This window comes from Macrotis lagotis, chromosome X (genome assembly GCF_037893015.1).
Source record: "Macrotis lagotis isolate mMagLag1 chromosome X, bilby.v1.9.chrom.fasta, whole genome shotgun sequence".
Lineage (NCBI taxonomy): Eukaryota > Metazoa > Chordata > Mammalia > Peramelemorphia > Peramelidae > Macrotis > Macrotis lagotis.
In genome coordinates, this window is record NC_133666.1 from 421,552,699 (window position 1) to 421,574,728 (window position 22,030).

The 22,030-nt window shown below is 37.5% G+C and overlaps 1 protein-coding gene across 2 annotated transcripts in view; it reads right to left on the bottom strand.

Annotated features, from left to right (window-relative positions):
• The window catches only part of UBXN2B (UBX domain protein 2B), a 57,498-nt gene extending 46,074 nt beyond the window's left edge, over positions 1–11,424 (bottom strand). The window contains exons 1-2 of one of the 2 annotated variants that reach the window (XM_074205851.1): positions 11,220–11,403; positions 1,600–1,706 (exon numbers count right to left, since the gene is read on the bottom strand). In XM_074205851.1, coding sequence (XP_074061952.1) covers positions 1,600–1,706; positions 11,220–11,378 — 266 coding nt within the window. In that variant the 5' untranslated portion in view covers positions 11,379–11,403. Of the gene's footprint in view, positions 1–1,599; positions 1,707–11,219 lie in introns of both variants that reach the window. The other variant, XM_074205852.1, reaches the window with a different exon arrangement.
• Between the last annotated feature and the right edge of the window lie 10,606 nt (positions 11,425–22,030).

Here is a 22,030-nt window from a genome sequence, read left to right on the forward strand (position 1 = left end):
CCAGGAATAAGACCAGGATCAAACTTGTCTAGTTGAGGCAGATGTCCTTAACGTCTTATCAGAGGTTAGGATCTCTCCTTTAGGACCTATATATTTTCATATAATTTCTCATTACAACCCTTTGATAGAGGTAGGTACTACAGATATCCTCACTTCAGAGATTAAGAAATTGAGGATCAGAGAGGTTAAGTAGCTTGAGTCCAGATCTCCTCCTCATTCCAAAACTAATATTCATTCAATACTATGCTGTAATGAAAGTATTTCAGGGAATCAGATAAGGAAAATTTCCTCAAAATACTGACAATTAGGGCCAGGCTATAAATCAACAGAACCCATTGCAGGCAAAGGTTAGGCTAGCCGGGGCGGCTAGGTGGCGTAGTGGATAAAGCACCGACCTTGGAGTCAGGAGTGCCTGGGTTCAAATCCGGTCTCAGACACTTAATAATTACCTAGCTGTGTGGCCTTGGGCAAGCCACTTAACCCCGTTTGCCTTGCAAAAAAAGCCTTAAAAAAAAAAAGGTTAGGCTAGTGTAGGATTAGTGGTCAGAATGGTTCTGATGATCTCAGATGTCTTGGGGTTACATGTTTGTGGCAGTTCATTGGAACTACCATGTTTGTTGCAGTTCACTGGAAACTGCTATCAGTACTAATAGAGATGTTGAGCTATTAAGCCCTTTTCTCAAAACGATGGCTCTCTCCATTGATTTTTGCAAAGTTTAACTGGGAAAAGGAGCTGGTCATCTCAAGATGGGGCACTGCTATTTTTGAGGTTCTTGGACTTAGGAACCTAGGTTAACTTCATCACATTCTGAGAATTTGTAGTAGTTGAGGTGGTTGATCCACTTTGCACTTGGTACCTCTAGTCTCTGCCTCAGGATGCTTAGACTGCTTCGCAAGTCTGGTTTTCCTGTCTTTTCAGTGGCAGTTTGTCATTCTCCACAGAGGCACAACTTTGATTAATGCTGCAAGGACTGTGGAAGCAGGGACAGGAGATTGGAGAAAGAGCTAACTTTGTGGCACTTGATAGCTCATGTAGTTGGGTATTAAATGATTTAGTTGACAAATACACTTTACAAATGTGAAAAGAAATGGTTTGCTCAGTGAAATCACAAGAGAATTAAAAACAACAATAACTTTTTAAACTACTGAAACAAGCAGAATAAGCTAGTTTGAACTATACATATGTATATGTGTGTGTATATATATATATATATATATATATATATATATATATATATATATGTATATCCAGTGAGAAAAAACAAAATCAGAATGATGGAGGGAGTAAATCCAGAACAAGAATGCTATCTAGAACAAGAAGCAAAGCAAAGGAGTCAAGTTTTCATAAGACTTACAATGTAGGCACATTAATAAATGTTTAGTCAATTATCAAAAGGAAAAAGTCACTAAACAGATTAGAAAACAATGTAACAATGTGTTGCCTATAGGAAATAAATAACATATAATGTCACAGTACTGGGATGACTGAAGTTTATCATATTATAGTGAAAAATGAAGTATTTTTTCTAGTCTAAATCTGAACCTTATTACAAATTGAAGATTAAAAATAAAAGATTACAGAACAAAAAGAACACTTACCTTTGAGGTGGTGTTCTTGGGCTTTTAAAAACTTTAGATTTTGATTTATCAGACTGAAATGATGATCTGCACTTAACTTCATCTTCATATAATTCTGCTAAGGCCAACTAAAAGATAGAAAGTCTTGTGAAAATATCTAACATTAGAAAAAAGTAAAAAATCCAGTAAAAAGTCAAGCACACAGAAAAAATATGTATTACTAATCAAGTGGTAAAGGTTCCTTCTCAATCAGCATATGAAAACTTGACCTACTTATAAGAGAGGAGAGGGACATTTTTCTTTAATTATAAATAGAATTACTACTGAATGGGTTAGTTTAGGAATATACCATAAGTAAAAACAATTTACAAAAATTTTGTTATAGTGTTTCCTGTTTAATGTTTCCAAACAATACAAGTGAGAATATTACTTTTAATTAGAGAACTTTTTTACTCTCTTAATGTCTCTGTATATTTTTTTCTAGAATGCTATTTCTTTCTTCTTAATTTCCTTATTCTCCTGGGTAAAAATATTCTTACTCTCTTGCAATTTTCCTATAGTGCTTTGTCTTTATTTCTCCTTTGTCCCTAACATGTACAAAACTTATCTTCTCCCAATCAAGCATAAAATAATCTCTTTACATGGAGTGACTATGTCGTTTTTTTTAATCACTGCAGTCCTGGCATCAGACAAAATACAGAGTCATTGTTAATAAATATTTATGGAGTGAATGGATCTGAACATTTACAAGTGAAAGTAAAGATAAATTTGGTTTTGAAACTTAAATTCAAAATCTGTATGTATATGTGTGTATATATATATACACACATATATAATATATATGTATATACAAAAACATATGTGTTTATAGATCTATAAAGTGAAAATAGAACTCTGGTGCTAGGAGGAGCCTTAAGAGATAATTTCCTTTCTTAACGGAGGAAGAAACTGAGGTCCAGAGAAGCGACTTCCCCAAATTCACACACCTAAAGATTCCAAATGTGTGACGTAGAGTGAAGAATGGAAGAAAATTTGAGATTGTGAACATGATTGACTGGAAAGATGTTAGTATCTGACAAATAAGGAAGTTTATAAGAAAAGAGAGTTTGAAAGGGAAATAAACCACTTTAAATGAGTTTAAAAGTCTCCAGGCATACCGAATTTTAAATGTCTAATAGGAAATGATAATGATAATATGGGCAATGGATAGAGGATCCTGTAGTCAGAAGAACTTGAGTTCAAAATCAGCCTAAGATATTTTTTATCTGTCACTTATTTCTTTTTGCCTCAGTTTCCTCTTCTATAAAATGAGCTAGAGATGGAAATGGCAAACTACTGTATCTTTGCCAAGAAAGCCACAAATAAGGTCATGATTCAGATATGACTGAGATGACTCCATAGCAACAAAAATAAAGCTCAGGGGAGAGACTAGGACTGGACAGAAATATGATAATCTGCATAAAGATGATAGTTAAAACCTTGGGAGATGATAGGATTACTGAGAATAGAGGAAGAAGGACCAAGAAAGAACCTTGAAGAACATTCACAATTAAGGGTATGGTATAGATAATGAGGCAGCAAAGGAGACTAAGAAGGAGCAGTGAGGTAGGAGGCAAACTGGGAGAGAATAGTGTCATGAAAACCTAGGAAATGAAGAAAGAGGAAATGAAAAAGGATATACTAGCAGGGAAAAGTAGCTCATAGGATCAAATTTGACAGGTAGGTTGAGAAAGACTAGGACCATCAGATTTGACAAGTGAGAGATCTTCACTAAACTGAAAAGTCAGATTGCAAAGGAATGAGTGACAGGAGAGTAAGTGGAGGTAGCAAGCATAGGCATAGACATAGTATGATAGTTTTAGGAGATAAAGAGGTCTAGCGAAGGTTTTTAAGCATCAGAGACACAAGAATGTTTGAAGGCAATAGGGAAAAAAACTAGTTGAATACTGCAGGGGCAGTGATGATTAAGGATGCCCAATGCTGTAGAAGCAGAAAGGAGATAGGATTAAGTATACAAGTAGAGGATTGTTCTTAGCAAGATGATAAGTGCTAAGTGCTGTGCCTGGGAGTGAGGAAAACATCTTTCTGAGTTCAAATCTGAGCTCAGAAACTTAATAGATATGTTACCCTGGGCAAATGACTTAATCCTGTTTGTTTCCTCATCTGTAAAATGAGCTGGAGGAGGAAATGGCAAATCATTCTAGTATCTTTAACAAGAAAACCTCAAATGGAGCCACACAGAGTCAAGACTAAAATGCCTCTACAACAAAATATACATATGAAGATACCCACATATATGTATATTCATATCACAGCATGGTTTAAAACTTCTAAGGTGGGGTAGGCTAGGTGGCGCAGTGGATAGAGTACCGGCCCTGGAGTCAGGAGTACCTGGGTTCAAATCTGGCCTCAAGACACTTAATAATTACCTAGCTGTGTGGCTTTGGGCAAGCCACTTAACCCCATTTGCCTTGCAAAAACCTAAAAAAAACACCCCAAAACTTCTAAGGTTATGGAAACCTTTCTTCTTGAGCATTCCAACTATCTAATTCAAAAATCTATTAAGCAAAACATTAAATCAGGTAGAAAAATCCTGATTTCCCCTTCCCCATTTATCTACATAGTGTTGGAGGTAAGGAGGCAACCTATAAGACTGGTTCATTAATACCCAAACTGTATTAAACATTTAAAGAAGCACTTGAATTCAGTCAGAGTTCCTTTATTGTAGCTTTCTACCCTGAATCAGAGTCCAAGGATGAATCACTCTCATCTTATGCCATAAGAAAATAATGGTAAATTTAAAAGTGCTGAAGTCATAACTTATGCAAAACATGGTCTTAAAAGAGAATTTTTTAAACTAGGCCATAGTGATTAAGTATGATGAAGACACGATAGTTTTCAAAATGCCAATCTACTACTATGTCCTGCTTTAACTAAATACAATACCCCAAAATTGGAACTTAGAAAATAAATTAGGGAGTAAACAATTTATTGAATTAAGTTTCTTTGCTTGAAAAATATTCACCAAAAAATTCTTTAAATAGTAAATTCTTATAAATACATCTGAGATACAACTGCAAAATGTCAATTTACAAAAATAAAAATAAACCTCAATACAACTATGTTTATTGCATGAAGGAATCATATTGTATTGTATGGTTTTACTTTCTGGTAGGTTAGGAAAATTATTTGAGTTGCTGTACAAAGGACATCCTCTATCAAATGAATGCTACTGGCACTTTTTCCTTGTCAGAACATATCTAAGAATATTATATTCAGTCCTGAGAATTACATTTTAGTTAGAAAATTGGTAAACAGGAGAATGTTTAGGAGGCAAAAAGGCTGGTAAATAATGTTGAAATTATGATATAGCTGAGGAAATTTATCCATAAGAAAAAAGTAAAAAGACTTGCAGGATGTGACAGCATTCTTCATGTGAATGACTGTCCTCTCTGTTTTGGGCCTAGAGTAGACAGAAATAGAAAGTAGAAATCAAAACCAGGCAGATTTACATTCAATTTAATTTTCTAAAATTTCTATAATTCTATATATATAATTTTATAATCCAATTCAATTTTCTATAATTAGAAAACTCTAGAAGTGGAATGTTCTGTTTTGGGAAAAAAATAAAATAAAATTGATGCCGTAACAATCATGCAACAAGAATTTAATAATTTGTTGTTTCTAAGTCATTTCTCTAATTCATTTCTAAACTTTTGCAATTTAGCTTTTAACTTCATCACAATGGAAATTGCTTTCTCTAAAGTTAACCATGTATTTATAGTCTGATCTCTTCTCAGCCATCATCCTCAATTTCTCTGCAAGGTTTTAACACTGATGACCATCTTCTCCTGGATACTCTCTCTTTTTTTAAATTTTCATTAACAGTGCTCTCCTCTTGATTCTCCCACCCTCTTTCTCAGTCTCTTTTGCTAGCCTATCATTTGTATCTCATTCCTTCACTTTCAATACATTATTCAAATTCCACTCTGCTTTTTCTAAACTCTCCCTTAGTGATTATATCAACTCCCAAGAGTTTAATTAACAGCTCTATGTAGATTGTCACTGAAGATGGCAGTGTGAAGGCAACATTTCCCAGAAACTCCTTCCTCAAAGAACTCCAAAAGCCATCAAATGATGACTCTAGCCAAAATTTAGAGGGGCAGAATCCACAGAAAGACTGAGTGATACATTTTCCCAGTCCAAGATGACTTAGAAGTTCAGTGGGAAAGGTGTGTTTCACCAGGACTGGAGTTGGAAAAAAGCACCGGAAGCAGTGCAGCCCAGCGCAGCGCAGCCCAGCCCAGGGATCACTGGGAACAGTCTGAAGGGGAGGTGAGAGAACTGTACTACACCAGAATGAGTGTGGAATGAGGAACACCAACTGCAGAACCTTTGAGAATAGGAGGAAACCAGCCCATACCTGCAGAGCACAGTCCACAAACCGTAAAGGGATCAGCAGAGATTGCAGAAATATCTCTGCTCTCCCTGGGGCAGGACTCTGTTGCTTGCCCACACTCAGATCCAGGTTGCAGTTTGGCCTTTCATACTAAGGTAGCAGGGACCCTCCTCACAGCTCCAGGGCAGAGGCCAGCACCTGTGGTCATCTACATATCAAAGCACAGGCCAGAGAACATAAGACCTTGAAGGAATAAAGGACCCAGTGGGGTGTCCAAAAAAACCCTCAAAGCAGGTGTCCCAATAATACTCAAAAGCTCAGGAAGCACCCCCAAACCAGGCACAGGCTGGAGAAATGAGTAAACAACAACAACAAAAAAGGGGAACACCACTGAGAATTACTTTGTCTATGATACCAAGAAAGATCAAAATACTCAATCTGAAGTTCAGGTAATACAAGCTCCTGCATGTAAAGACTCCAAGAAAAACAGAAGTTGGGCTCAGGCTATTGACAGACCTCAAAAAAGATTTTGAAAATCAAGTAAGGGAGATAGAAGAAAACTTGGGAAAAGAAATGAGAGAGATGCAGGAAAACCATGAAAAAGAAGTCAGCAGCTCAGTCAGGGAGATCCAAATAAATGCTAAAGAAAATAATATATTAAAAACCAGTTTAGGTCAAATGGATAAAAGTTCAAAAAAGTTATTGAGGAGAAGAATGTTTTAAGAAGCAGAATTGGCCAGATGGAAAAGGAAATAAGAAAGCTCTCTGAAGAAAATAAATCCTTCAGATATAGGTAGAATAGAGCTAAAGGAAGCTGTTGACTTTGTGAGAAATCAAGACACAATAGATCAACACCAAAAAGAATGAAAAATTAGAAGAAAATGTGAAATATCTCATTGAAAAAAACAAATGATCTGGAAAACAGATTCAGGAAAGATAATTTTAAAATTATTGAGGCACCTGAAAGTCATGATCAAGAAAAGAGCCTTGACCTTATTTTTAAGGTTTTTTTATAAGGTCAAGTGGCTTGCCCAAGGCCACACAGCTAGGTAATCAAGTGTTTGAGGCCAGATTTGAACTCAGGAGTACCTGACTCTGGGCCGGTGCTCTATACACTGAGCCATCTAGCCACTCCTTTGACCTCATTTTTAAAGGTACAGGAAAATTGCCCTGATATCCTAGAAGCAGAGGGTAAAATAGAAATTGAGAGATTGAGAGAAATTGAGAGAATCTACCAATCTCCCCCAGAAAGAGATAAAAAAAAAACCCCCAACCCCCAGGAATATTATAGCTAAGTTCCAGAACTCCGAAGTCAAAGAGAAAATATTACAAGTAGCCAGGATCAGAGAGCACTTAAAGGGCCTGTAGGGCTGGGAATATGATATACCAGAAGGCAAAGAGCTTGGAATGCAACCAAGAATCAACTACCAGGCAAAACTGAACATCCTCTTCCAGGGGAAAAGATGGATTTTCAATGAACCAGGGGAATTTCAAATACTCCTGTTGAAATGACCAGAGCTCAACAGAAAATTTGATCTTCAAATACAGGACTCAGGTGAAGCATAGAGTGTAGAAGTGTAAAATATGAAAGACTTAATGATGATGAACAGCATGTATTCCTGTATAGAAAAATTATACTGATAATGTTCATATATGAACCTTCTTATTTAATAGAGCAGGTAGAAGGAGCTTTTATAGACAAAGCACAGGAGAGCTGAATTTGAAGATATACTATATTGTAAAAATGGAGTCAATGGCTAAAAGGGAATTACACAAGGAGTAAGAGAAAGGAGAGGTGGAATAGGCTAAGATATTTCATATAAAAGATATATATATATATATATATATATATTTTTTTTTTTACAATGAGCTTTTGCAATGATATGGAACAGGGGAAGGCGAGGGGGAATGAGGGAACCTTCATTCTCATCAGAAATGGCTCAGAGAGGAAACAGCTTCATATTCAATAAGGTATAGACATCTAGAGTAAAAAGGAGAGAAGGGGGAAAGGGGGAGGATGTGGGTGATAGAGGAGAGGGTAGATCATAGGAGACAATAGTCAGATATAACACATTTTCATTTTAACGTTTTTCAAGGGGCTGGGATTGGGTGGCCTGTCCAGGACCATGGGACCTGGTGGTTGCTGGGTCTCTGGGGTGGTATGTGGGCTTGGGGCTTCTTGGTCCAGAGCCAGTGCTCTGTCTGCTGCGCCACTCAACTACTCTACAGCACATTTTAGAAAAGGGACAGAGTGAAAGGAGAGAGAAAACATAATATGTGGTAGTGGGGAGCAATGGATGGAGGAATTAGCAAACAGTGGGAAACAGCAACAGTAGAAAGATATGGAAGTAACTTTTATGATGGACTTACGATAAATAATTTGATCCAATGAGACAGAGCTGATGGTATCAGAACACAGACTGAAACACATTTTTTTCTCTCTTTCCTTTCCTTTATTTCTCATGAGGATCTATATTGGGGGGGTATTATGTTTACTCTTAAACAAGAATATTTTAGCAATGTATAAAAAACATCACTTGTACAAAAATATTCATTCATAGCAGCTCTCTGTTCATGGTGGCAAAGAACTGGAAATTAAGTAAATGTCCTTCAATTGGGGAATGGCTTAGCAAAATGTGGTATATGTATGTGATGGAACACTATTGTTCTATTAGAAGCCAGGAGGGATAGGAATTCAGGGAAGCCTGGAAAGATTTGTATGGACTGATGCTGAGTGAGATGAGTAGAACCAGAGGAACACTGTACACCCTAGTAGAAACATGGGGGTGATGATCAACCTTGATAGACTCCCTCATTCCATTAGTGCAACAATCAGGCACAATATTTTTCTTCCTTAAGGATATGATTTCTCTCCCATCACATTCAACTTAGATCAATGTATACCATGGAAACTATGTAAGGACTGGCAGACAGCTGCCTTCTGTGGGAGGTAGGGGGAGGGAAGCAAGATTAGGGGAAAAATTGTAACAAATTCAAAATTAAAAAAACACAACTCTATGTAGGTGACTTGTAGATCAATACATCCAACATAACCAACTACCTGTTGGATGTTTTAAACTGGATGTCCCAAAGATGTCTCAAACTCTGAAAAAAGACAGAGCTCATTATCTTACTTCTCACCCCTAACCTATGTTTCTACCATATGTCTTTATTTTTAGAGAAGGTACTACTATCCTTCTTGTCTCCTGAGTTCATAATCTCGACTTCTCCCTCCCCTTACTCACTATATCCAGCCTGATGTCAAATACTGCTTTTCTATCTCCACAAAAAAAGTTTCCATCTATCTTTTTCTTGCTATTTCTCACAATCACACTTCAGTTTAGGATCTCATTTATGAATATCCTCTGCTACTGCAATGTATTCCTAACTTATTTTTCTGACTTGTGTCTCCCTTACTCTAATCCATGTTCTATATGATGGAAGAAAAAAGTACTAGAATGCCACTGGGAAATTATATAGTTAAAAACTGTGTCTTGACACAGAAACAAATTTTTTAAAAAAGAATTATTTTCTAGTTTGATAGTATGCTCTAAAGTTAAAAACAATTTTCAAAGAATCAAAATTGTGAGTGATAGGAAGAACAGTTGGATATATTGTAGTATGTGAATATCATGAAAATATTACTTATGAATATGAGGAATTTAGAGAAAACAGGAAAAACTTGTAAGAACTGATACAGAGCAAAGAACTAATTCTAATATAAGTAGAATATAATGTAAAAGGAATGATTCTAAAGTAAATGAAGACAATGTAATTTGGATTAAATTCAGCAACTAACATTATTTACTGAGAACTAATGTTAGAATATTCTCTCTAATGGAGTTGGTAGACTTTAGATACAGAATGTTACATTCTCATGATGGTATGAGTCCTGGCTGCTAAATTAGTTTTGCTCAATTTTTTAATATAAAGAAGAACATTATGGAGGAAGGGGGGGAAATATTGCCTAGGAGTAATTACGTTGTAAAACATGGAATGCATCAATAAAATATTTTTAATTAAGAAAAAAGAATGTAGAATTACACAAGAAATGTAAAAAGATAGCACCACAAAATGTATTACTTAGAAAAGAAGTGCATAATCATATAGGGAATGTGAACAATAACTGGGTCTTCACTGAGTTGGACAGATACTCTAAGGTAAAGTTCATGGGAGGACATAACTAAGGATGAAAAGGGACGGATGGGTTGTAAAAATATACACATATATGAGATTATGAATCGAGTAAAACTTTTCATCTAAAGACTAGTTATTTGTAGAATGGATTACTGATCTAGTTAGAATATTCTCTGCTAAAGTACAGATTTTCAAGGTCAGAAAAACAACCACGTATTTACTGAAATCAGTCTAAAGAGCAGATAAAGCGCTGAATTTTACTAAACTGGAAGCTTTTCTGAGCATGCTGGCTTTTTCTGTTTAAGAATTCTATATCAATTTTTTTTTCTCCCCTCCAGGATGTTTTCCAGATCAACTATGTTTTTCAAATGTTTCCACTGTTGACACACATTTTACTTCATTTCTCTAGGTTTATCAGCATGGTGAGGGGCTCTACAGAGGCTCAAGGACTGTCAGTGAGCTGAGTAAGAGTGCACCCAGATCTTCCTGACCAGGCGTCCCCCACTCTAGTGATGACTGGCTTCCTTGATTTCCTTTTAGTCCCCACCACAATCTGAGGGAGTTGATGACTTTTTTGCTTTTCCTTCATATAGCTTGTTTGTGCTCTCTCAATGAGAGGGTGAGTTCCTCGGGAGCTGAAGTTCTTTTGCACAGACTTCGTCCCGCACAGGTAGACGCTTCATGAAGGTTTACTGAGTGACCACTCTTTTTCACAGGTTTTGCAAGGTAACGGGGTCAGGCGGCTTGCCCAAGGCCAGGCCACTAGGTCTGGGGCCGCATCGGAACTCGGGTCCTCCAGACTCTGCCCCCGGCGCTTTACGAAAAAGTATTCCCGTCTACCTGACTCCTTCAAGGGCAGAAACAAGGCAAGCTCCCAAAACGCCAAGGCCCGCGGCGACTGCGGGGGAGCCGCGCGTCTGCAGGCCCCGGCCGCGCGCGCTGGCCCGGGGCTCACCGGGGCCCCCGGGCTGGGAGGAAGGGGCCGGTGCGGCGGGGGCCGGAGGAGGGGGCGCAGGCCGGGCGCCGGAAGCGCTCCGGCCCGGCCCTCCTTTTGGCGGGAGCGCGCCGAGGGGCGGGGGGGAGGGGCGCCGCCTTCCGTCCCTACCTGCAGGTCGCGGGCGGTGGGGGGCCTGGGCCCAGCCCGCGCCCCCAAGGGCCTCTTCTCCTGGCGGTGCCCCCCCGGGGTCGGCGGGGCCGAGGCCGGGGCGGCCGCGGCCTCCTGCTCCCGCTCCGCGGCCCGGCGCGCCGCCCCGCCCTCCGCCATGTTGGGCTGAGCCGGCTGTGGCCGCCGCGGGCCGCCGCGCCCTCCTCGGGGCTCGGGCACTTCCGGGGAGCGCGTTACCCGGGCAACCGCGAGGACGCACCTGCTCCCCGCGGGAGGCCCCGCCCCTGGAGGCCTCAGCGACCGCCCCCTCTCCTAGGGGTCCCCGGCTTTTGGGGGGCGGGGATGGGGGGGAGCGACGTATCCTTCCGAGAAAGGCGGGGGGGCGGGCAAAGTGACGTCACCTACCTGCCCCCGGCCCCGCTGCTTCCGCCGGGGCTGGAAGGCGCTTTTTGCCCATGGACCCGGTTTGGGCATCGTTTTCCTTTGTTTTCGCCACTTCCGAGCCCACGCTCTGCGGGCTTGGGGGACCGCGGTTCTTGGCGAGCGCCACCGCCTGCCGAGGCCCCTGGACCTCGTGGCTCCTAAGGGACCCGGCCCAAGAAAGCCGCTTCTCGATGGACCACTCATTTTTCTTCTTCTTTTAATCAAAAGACATTTTTTAAACGATTTCTGTACTTAAATACGGCATGTTTGCCCTTCGTTTTTGAAGAAGACCACGCCATCGGGGAGAGACCCGCGCGTGAACTGGATTTTAGTGGGGGTATTTTGTTTGCTAAGTCACCAGAAGCAGCCTCTATCCCCGCGCCATCTGGTCCGATGGCCGGGTGTGAATCAGGACCCTGCATGTGAGGAAGTCGGGCTTAAGTGACTTGTCCAGGGTCACACAGCTGTTAAGAGTCAGGTGTCCCAGGCTGGACTCAAACTTCCATCCTCTTGACCAGGGCTCTGCTCACTTAGCTGCTGTATCCTGGAAAACGTTTCCAGATTATGAGATGTACTTCTGGAAATCAATCAATCACTTTTGTCTTGCATAAACAAATTTCTAAAGGGATAGTTCTAGGTGCATTATATTACCATGTGAGATCTCAGATAATAATTGCAAAACCGCATGGATTAAGACACTGGATTAATCTTCCTGACTTGATACCTCTGACCTAGTCTTCACCAAAATCAACCAATCAACGAGTAATTAAGGGCCAAACACTGTGCTAGACTCTTGAGGCACTGAAATTCAATTCCCCAAGGGTTTACATTCATTTTTTTTCTTTTAATCAAAAGGCATTTTTAAAATGTCTTCTGTCTGCAAGACACTGTAGTATATGTTAAACAATCAGATTAAATAAGGCATAGTTCCTGCCCTCAAAAAAACTTATTATAAGAGTAGAGGGCACAAAATACACAAGTAACAGATGTAGTGAGGTGATGCAGAAATAGTCTGAGATTTGAGAAGAGAGAAATTGCTTACATAATCTTAAAGATTATGTATGTCCTTAAGGGTAGTCTAAATATAGTTTCCAGGGAGTCACAAATAGATCTCTGGAATCTGGTGCATCCTTCTCCAAAAGGAACTGTGACTTGCCTTAGGAAGAAGGGCCATATAAGACCGGTCACTCGGTTTTCCTCAAAGAAAGTATCAGACTAGATTTATAGCTTGAGAGATCCAGAAAGGCTTTGGGAAGGAGGTAAAAACCGACCTAAATCTTTGGAAAGGAAGGGTTTCATACATGAGGTTGACATAGGGAAACTGGTAGTGCTTTTGATAGAAATAGGAAAATTTGAAAGAGGAGAAAGATTTAACGGAAAGGTAATTTTGAACATATTTAGTCAGGCAACAAACATTTGAGGGCCTACTATGTGCCAATTCACTTGGCATCACCTTCCTGATGTCCAAAAGGACAAACAACACCAGTCCACCTAAGTAAACTCCAACTCTACTATCCTCCTTCCTTTCTAGTCTGAGAAGACTCTTTACCAAGATTTCTGGTGTTCTTGGTCCCTTACATTTTCACCTCCAGCAGGAACTTGCCCTTGGATGATCTCCAAGTGACTGTTTTTCTAGTTTCAATCTTTTATTTGCAGTATATTTGTGTCCCTAGAATTATGCCAAGATCTCTCATCCTTTGAAGACTTCTTTTGATCTTGACACCCCCTCAAACTATTATTTGCTGCAATTTGCCTTCTTAACTAAAACTACTTTCAGATTACCAGCAATCTCTTAATTGATCCATTCCATAGAGTTTGTTTTTTTACTGCTCATGCTGCTGCTTTTCTTTTCTATAGTTGTTGCCACTGTCAATCATGCATTCTTGGGTGTGGGGGGAGATACTCTTTTTTTTCTTTTGAATTCCAGGACAGATTCATCCTGGTTCCTTTCCTTCTTATCTAACTACTCCTTCACAGACTCCTTTGCCTTCTTTTTCATTCATTTACTGATTCATTTACATAATAGGTGTTTAATAAATGCTTGAAGATTGAAAAAAAGCAAAAAGTAACAAAGACGTTCATTCATTTTTCAGAATATTTTACTTTTTTTCCCCAAGTAAAGATGTTGGTTCCTTGGAACAAGATAATCTTTTGTTCTCTCTCTTAAAATTTTTTTTCTTAAAACAAAAAAGATTCTGAATTTAAAGAACACAAAAAAGAACATTTATACCAAGTAGAACAGAAAAAAGAGAATTATGTAAAATGGGAAAAAAATAAGTACAGCTGGGCTTTTGAAAAAATTATATAACAAATTTAACACATTATTTTCAATTATTTTACTTGTCTCTTTCCTTTTGGGAATAAAAAAAAATGCTTCAGTGAGCTTTCCTTTTTTTTTTTTTATAACACTATTGCTAACCTCTCCTCTGGAACTTCCTCCCAAATAAAAAATGAAATAACTCCTCAATTCTTGTAAAAGATAAGCATAGTGAAGCTAAGAACTTAGTCCTACATATTTTCCATCTGAAAAATTTTACTCCTTGATTCAAATCACTCCTCTATTAGGTGGTGTGTAACATGCTTCTTCATCAATTCTTAGGACTTCTGCTTGGTCATTACATGAGTGAGGGTTTTTCAGTTTTTCAAAATTGTTCTTTACAATATTGTTTCTGTCCAAACTGTACTTCTGGTTCTACTGTTGAATGACATAATCAGTTAGAATAGGGGACAACCAACTGGTAGATATTCTAAAAGAAACTAAGATATTGGATGTGAGTAAGGTGAACACCCATTCTTTTTTTTTTTTTTTTTTTTTTTTTTTTTTTTTTTTTAGGTTTTTGCAAGGCAAATGGGGTTAAGTGTCTTTCCCAAGGCCACACAGCTAGGTAATTATTAAGTGTCTGAGACCGGATTTGAACCCAGGTACTCTTGACTCCAAGGCTGGTGCTTTATCCACTTAAGCCACCTAGCTGCCCCTGAACGGCCCATTCTTACCAAAAAAAAAAAGTGCCTTTTTTCCCACTACTCATTTTCCCTTGTGATTTCCCTATCCAGTTCTGAGACTGACAGATGAATTTTACTTGCACTGGAAATGACATTTTCTTTTCAGAGAAGTTTAATGGAGTTTCAGACATCTGGGAATAGAAATTTGTTGCCTTTCACTGTCACTAATTTGCATAACATTAATATGGCCAATGCTTTCTTCACACATTTTTAGAGAGTTAATTACAAGTTGGCAGCTCCTTTTCCTACTTGAAAAATTAACCTCTGTGTTTCCTGATTTCTTAAATATTTTAAAATGATCTCATTTATACTTTCCCAGAGAGAGAGAGAGAGAGAGAGAGAGAGAATGAGAGAGATACTTTATGAAATGAAAGTCTGCAGTGCACATTTGTGCCAATAATTTTGAAAAAGGGACCTTAACTGGGATATAATTAACTCCTAATTATCCATGATGACAGAGGAGAAGATCAGAATGGATGGCCGAAAATAGTGAATAATCTGTCGTGGACTACTCTTAATTAATGAATTGTACCTTATTCCCAGAATCAAGAAATTCAGATAGTAAGAGAAAAAGCCAGAAGAAGTACTTCTTAAATCAAAGGATTTTCAAGTTGGAAAGAGCCTTAGAGATAATTTGGCATCCTAACTTTAAAGAATAGAAAACTTCTAGCTCCCAGCTCCAGACCCTCATTCCTCATCATACCTTTTTTGACCTTCCCAGTCTAATCCATCTTTCACACTTCTATCAAGGACATTTTAGCACAGATCTGATTATGTCACTCCCCTAATCAGTAAATTTCAGTGACTCTTTTACCTCCCAGATCTAATGTGAAATCCCATAAACCTGGCTTTCTCCTACCTTTCTAGTTGTTTTACACCTTATTCACTACCCACACTCCACTCCCCCAATTCTGTTAACCAGAGACTCCAAAGTCTTTGGATCAGTAATCTAACTTCTTGTTCTTCAAACAAGATTCTCAGATCTTTTCACTGATTGTTTCTAGTGCCTAGAATTCTCTCTCTCTTCACTTATATCTCCTAGCTTTCTTCAAATCCCAGGAAAGAAACTTTTTTTGATTCCCTTTAATGCCAGTTCCTTGCTATTACTGATTATATCCATTTTACCTGCATATTTCTTCTTTGCACATAGTTACATATTGAGTCTCCTCTTAGATCAAGTTCCTTTAGAGTGGAGACTGGTTTTTGTTTTCTTTATGTACTCAGACCTAGCACAATGTCATGCACATAGTAGGCTCTTAATAAATGCTTGTTGACTTCAACTTGTTGACTTAATCAAGAAGGATTAAATGATTGATTAAGGGTCAGTAGATGAGTTAATGGCAGTTAAGATCCAGGTCTCCTGATTGCCATTCTATATTTGACACTTGAAAGAAAAATAAAGGTTAAGGTGAATAGGAAAACTTTATTTTTATAATACATTTCTTCCTCAATTTGGCTTGCATTTTTTTTTTTTTGAGGTTAAAGCCAAACAACCCTTTTGTGTCTGTACTGAATGTTCTGGATTTTCTTTGGACAACAATTCATTATGTAGCCAAGTGTAGCCAAAGAGCACTGACCCGGGATAGCCAGGTCACAACCTCCCCACTAAGAATACTAAATTTTGGATTACACACAGGTACTGAATCCTTTACTAGAGGAGTTTAACCTTTAGTGAAACTTATTTGATTTTTATGCTCTCTGCATCTTTATTCCTTTAATCTAGAACTCTGGGGAAGAATCACATAAAACTTAAATTTGACTCAAGTTGCCCTAAAAGGGATCAGAAAGAACTCTGTAAGGTAGATTAGGTCTAGCACTGTTAGTAGATTTACATCTCCAGAGTATGGAATCTCCACCCAATTTAACAAGATTGAACAGCCTTTAAGATTACAAATTTTGTTTCTGCTAGTTTACAATTCTCTACATCTTTTCCCTGCATCATATACTGTAAATGAAAGGTAGTCTTTCTTAATTGCATTTTAATTTGGTTTGGAGGTCTGCAATTGACATCATATTAAAGTACTTAATGAATTGAACAGACTAGCACAACTTTTTATTTTCTCCACGTGTACAAAAAATATTTAGAACACAAAAAAAGTCATAAACATTCATCAACAAAGATACAAAATATGAACCTGTAATCCATAACACCTCTTTTAGGAAGCTGACACTTAAAACAGCAAATCATGATACTCTTAGTGAGACTCCTAAATAATCATTTTATCTTCACTTTGGTTCTTTATGATTCCATCAAGGATCATATCTTCTGAAAAGATAAGGAAATGGCTTGGGTTCATCCTCTTGTCCTTGGTCATTTTCTTTGAGAAAGATATAGCCTGAAAGACTGAAAACTTCTGTTTCTAATCAACTCTTATTGAGAGAGCTGAGGTTCCCCAATCTCTGAACATATGAATTTGATTGAGTCGCTGGCATGTTCCAACTCAAGATTATTGTTTGTTCACCTCTATTCAAGAAAGTAAACATAGAGCAGAATAGGAAGCCAGAAGTCTGAGACCCTGTCTTATTCCTCATGGGGCCAAAGCACATTCTCCATTATGAACTTTATTATATGAATTTTAGCTTTGTTATCAGAAGAATAAAATAGGGGGATGTCAAGAAACTAATTTTCTCCTTGATTTGGGACTACACCAAGACATTGCTTCCATTATATAAAACTTGTTTCTACTATCATCCCCTAAAATTGTTTCCTACTGAGATCAGCCCTACTACTCTTCCCTAGTTCTATTTCATTATAGTTTACCCCCTCCCCAGCCCATTGCATACCATATTCAGGGAGTGTTAGCAACTCTGATATAAAATCTAGTAGGACACACTCCTGCTATATTCTTTTGCTGAGTTTAGTCTTTGTGGTATTATGTGTACTGTTAAGTTCCTTTTACTCAGATCTGTGATAATTTTTCAATTTTGAATAGTGCTACCTTGTCTATTTTGTTAAAGATACTCACATTTATCGGTCCCTAGAATAAAATGTACTTGATTATTTAATAATGGAACAAACTGTTTTGCATATGAATCTCTGGCTGAATGCCTTTGTTTCTACAAATTGCCTAGTAACCACTTAATGAATTTTACTTGATTGGGTATATTTTGGGTAAAGGGAAGAATGCTTGGCCTCCAGTCTCATCCTAAGTCTCTCCCATTTGCCATTAAAGCTAAAAGGGAAGGAACTGAGCACCTGAAATGAGGTTGTGGAGCTGTGAGATTTAAGTGCTTATTTTAGGGGGAAAAACTAATTATGTAGATATTTCTGTACACATGACACTTGTTAAAATATTTAATTTTCTGTGGTTTATACTTGGGTAAAATATGTTCACTTTTGATTGTATTTGGTCTTAGCAAGCACATAAGAGATGAGTAAGCCTTTGAGATCAGCCTTTTATTATTCTTATATTATTAATTATATTCTATATAATTATATTAATATAATATAAATAATACAATTATATTAAAAATTATCAATATTATCTTTGTTATTATTATTAACTTTAGAAATTACTTTAGCATATAGCTAGAGAACTCAAAAAGAGATCCATATTGGGGTAGAAACATGAATCTTAGTCCAAAATGTCCTCAGCTCATGCTCCTGTTTCCTGAAAGAGTTTATTCATCTTGAAAATGGTTTAATCTTCAAAAAGGGGCTAACCAGTATGCTGGTGTAGCCGCTGGCTACTTGGATTTGGTTCCTGCCACGCAATGAATCACAAGTCAGACCTGGGAATTCAGGTATGGAAAGAAAATAATAAAGATTTATTAAAAGAAGATATAACACTTAAAAAAGGGATAGGTAAAAGAGAGAGACATACACAGATAAAAGAACAGTCAAGAAGAGTTGACTGGGCCATTGAGAGATTTTTTATGGCCTTGCCCCTTATCCAGAGAGCAAAAGGTGAATTCCCTTCCTCCTTACTGGACCCTAATTAGGTACAGGGTTGGAGTCTGAGGAGATCATGGATACAAATTTTACATTAAACTGTGAAACAATGTTAGTAGATTTACATCTCCAGAATAAGGAATATCCACCCAGTTTAACAAGATTTAACAGCCTTTAAAATTACAGATTTTGTTTCTGCTAGCTCACAATTCTCTACGTCTTTTCCCTACATCGTATACTGTAAATGAAAATGAAAGGTAGTCTTTCTTAATTACAGTTTAATCTGGTTTGGAGGTCTGCAATTGAAATCATATTAAAGTACTTAATGAATTGAACAGTCATCGCAGCATTAGATAGATATCAGTGAAGTGCCCGAAGACTGGAAAAGAAATTACACTTAAAGGGACTTACATACACAGAAAAAAGGAAAATGAATATTGACCCCAGAAATACTCATCAATTAAACTTTTATGCTTGGAAAAATTCTAGACCAGTTGACAGAAAAATGACTTGAGTTCTCACCAGTATCTAGATACTTTCATTTTAGTTATTTTGTCTTTTAGCTTACAAACTCTTTTTCCTTTTATAAGTGACAAAATTGTATTAAAATATTCCAGAATAGGAGAAATAATAATAGGAGCAAGATAAACTGAGCAAAGGCTAAAAGGTGGTAATGACCTAGATTTGTGGGTTTGGAATTAGGACATGTGAATATGTATCCCCAATTCAATGTTAATGAGCTAGCAGGGAGAGAAAGGAAAGGGATTGGGAAAGATTTCCTTCAGAATTGATTTCCTCTGATTCTATAATAGATAATAAACAATTATCTTCTCCTTTGGAAAAACCCAACAGACTTTCCAAGGTCTAGATGAAAATAGGATTAATGCAAAAAAGGGAATTGAGACTCCAGTGTCAAGCTACATCATCCTCTGAAGAGTCTCAAAGGGATCTGAGTTTTCTGCAGCTTACCATTGACAAGTCTAATAGCTGATAGTTTGAATACGGATCTAGGTAGTTGTTTTTTTAAAAATTATTATTAGTGAAAAATCCCTGAACAAACTTACTGGCTCCTCATGGGAATGAATGGGTTATGGAACTGAGCTTCTAGGCTTTCAAACTACTTGTTACTGGAGGATTCATGTGGGAAATGAAAGAAGACTCACTGGTGATAACTTAGTTGATTAGTTTCCATTTTTCTAATTAGAAAGACTGTACACAACGTATGATTTCATAGAAACCTTAAGAGAAACACGAGGTCCAGGTCCCCTATATAAGATGAAAGCTGAGCTATTAATTTGATTAGATTATCTTTACAAACCTCTAAGGACAGAGAGAGGAAAAAAACAGATAAATAATCCCACCACAGAATAGAACAAAAACAATAAGTAATAGGCCCTCTTGGGATGAAAACAAAGGGAGCTTCAAAGTTACCACTACATTGCCGTCTATTGTTATTTGTTGGGTAAGACAGGTTGGGCTGAATATTGACAATATGTTATTTGGTGCTACATGCTGAGGAGGACCAGGCATTGATTAAAGCACCCTGACTTCATCTCTCTGGCATTTTGTAACTGTCCCCCATGTCGAAAATGTTCTTCCTCCTTCTCTCTGACTAATGATGACCTTCCATTCCCAAATAAAATTCTACCTTTCTAATGGAAATCTTTCCTGATCCTTTTTTTCCTTTAATTTGTTCACTTTTATTTGAACTGGTCTTGAAGTCAGTGTACAAGTAAAGCTCCTCTGCTCCCCCAAGTATTGGCACCAAATGATCCCCCCCCCCAAGGCCATGAGGTTAAGTGACTTGCCTAAAGTCACACAGTTAGGTAATTAGTAAGTGTCTGAAGCTGGGTTTGAGCTCAGGTCCTCCTGACTACAGGGGTCATTGCTCTAGTCTAGCTGCCCCCAACTGATCCTTCTTAACTCTAGTGTGATCCCTCTGTTAATTATTTCCAATTTGTCCTGTATATAGTTTGTTTGAATATATTTGTATCTTTCCCATTAGATTATAAACTACCTAAGGACAGGGTCTATCTTTTACCAATTTTTGTATACTCAGTTTAGTACAGAACTAGGAAACAATAGATGCTTAATAAATGTTGATTGACTGATATTATCACAGGACAATCATCAAATATATGTAAAATAATTTTAAAATATTTTTTAAAATTATAGTTTGGCTAGTAACTTCAGTTTCAACCCTAGATTGGGCTTTGAGATATACTACAATGGATTTTATCTTCCCGATTCACTAGCTATTCTCAGTTTCTCTTCACAGAAAAAAACATAGCCAAGTTTAATGGCTATTCTCATATATGTATACAAGAGAAAAAATAAAAATACTGTAGTTTACTACAATGGAAAAAACAAGACAGAAAAACTAGGTTCAAATCCTACTTCTGATTATTACTGCTTATGTGACTTTTGGCACATCTGTTAACTTCCATGGGCCTCAGCTTTCTGAGATTTGAACTAGATGATCTGGACTCCATTCCAAATTTATATAAGTTTATCATCCTATTATTCTATACCATTCATTCAAGTATACATTTTAAAAATACTTTTATTTACTTCCTCTAATCATTCACTACCTTTTTCTACAACTTCTTATAATCTAGCTCACCATAACCACACATCTAAAGCTGTTAGGTCCCCACAGAATACCTACTCTAATTTCAAGGTATTCTTTAGGTCAGTTGCCACTTAAAACAAGCCTCTACCCATGTGCTTGCTTTATTCACCCCCCCCAACTCTTCCAACGGATACAATTAGTTAAAGGAAAGGCATTAAAGAATTAACACAGAAGGAATTGTAGTAACAGAATATTTTTGTGTTATGGAGATTTTTGATTTTCTTTTATTATTTGGCCCTGAGGACCATTACTCTTACAAATTTTGGTTAACTGAAAGTCTATCTTAATGTTAATCTCACCTGATCAAAACCTGTCATGTGATATAAGATTTGACTTAAGTACCTTAATTATGCCTTAGATAGTAAGAGGAGGAATCTCAACTTTCCCAGGGTATTAGGAGACATGTTATTCTTTGTTTTTTTTAAGAAGAGCAATGATTTCACAGGTAATATCTTTAATAATTTAATATCACAGGTAAAATCTTTAATAATTAATTGAATATGAATTTAATTTAAGTGAGACAGAGTTGCTTGGTCATTAGGTTCATTCTTTCTTCTTGAGTCATTGAAATCCAGTGGCAGGACAAAAGTCACATTTACAGTATATGGAGACATGTAAACCATCCTTTCCAATGAGTCTATTGTGAATCATCTAAAAGTACATTAATCTGTAACTTGACTTAGTTTACCTATAGAGTTTGTTCAACCAAGAGTGTTTTCTTAAGGGATATATGATGTGGGAAAGAATCAAGTGTTTTGCTTTCACAAGGGTGAGAAAGGAGATTGCAAGAATAATATAGGTGTCTGGGACAATAATAGATTCCAAAAGCCATGTCATTGTGGAAACTGAAAAGATGCCAGT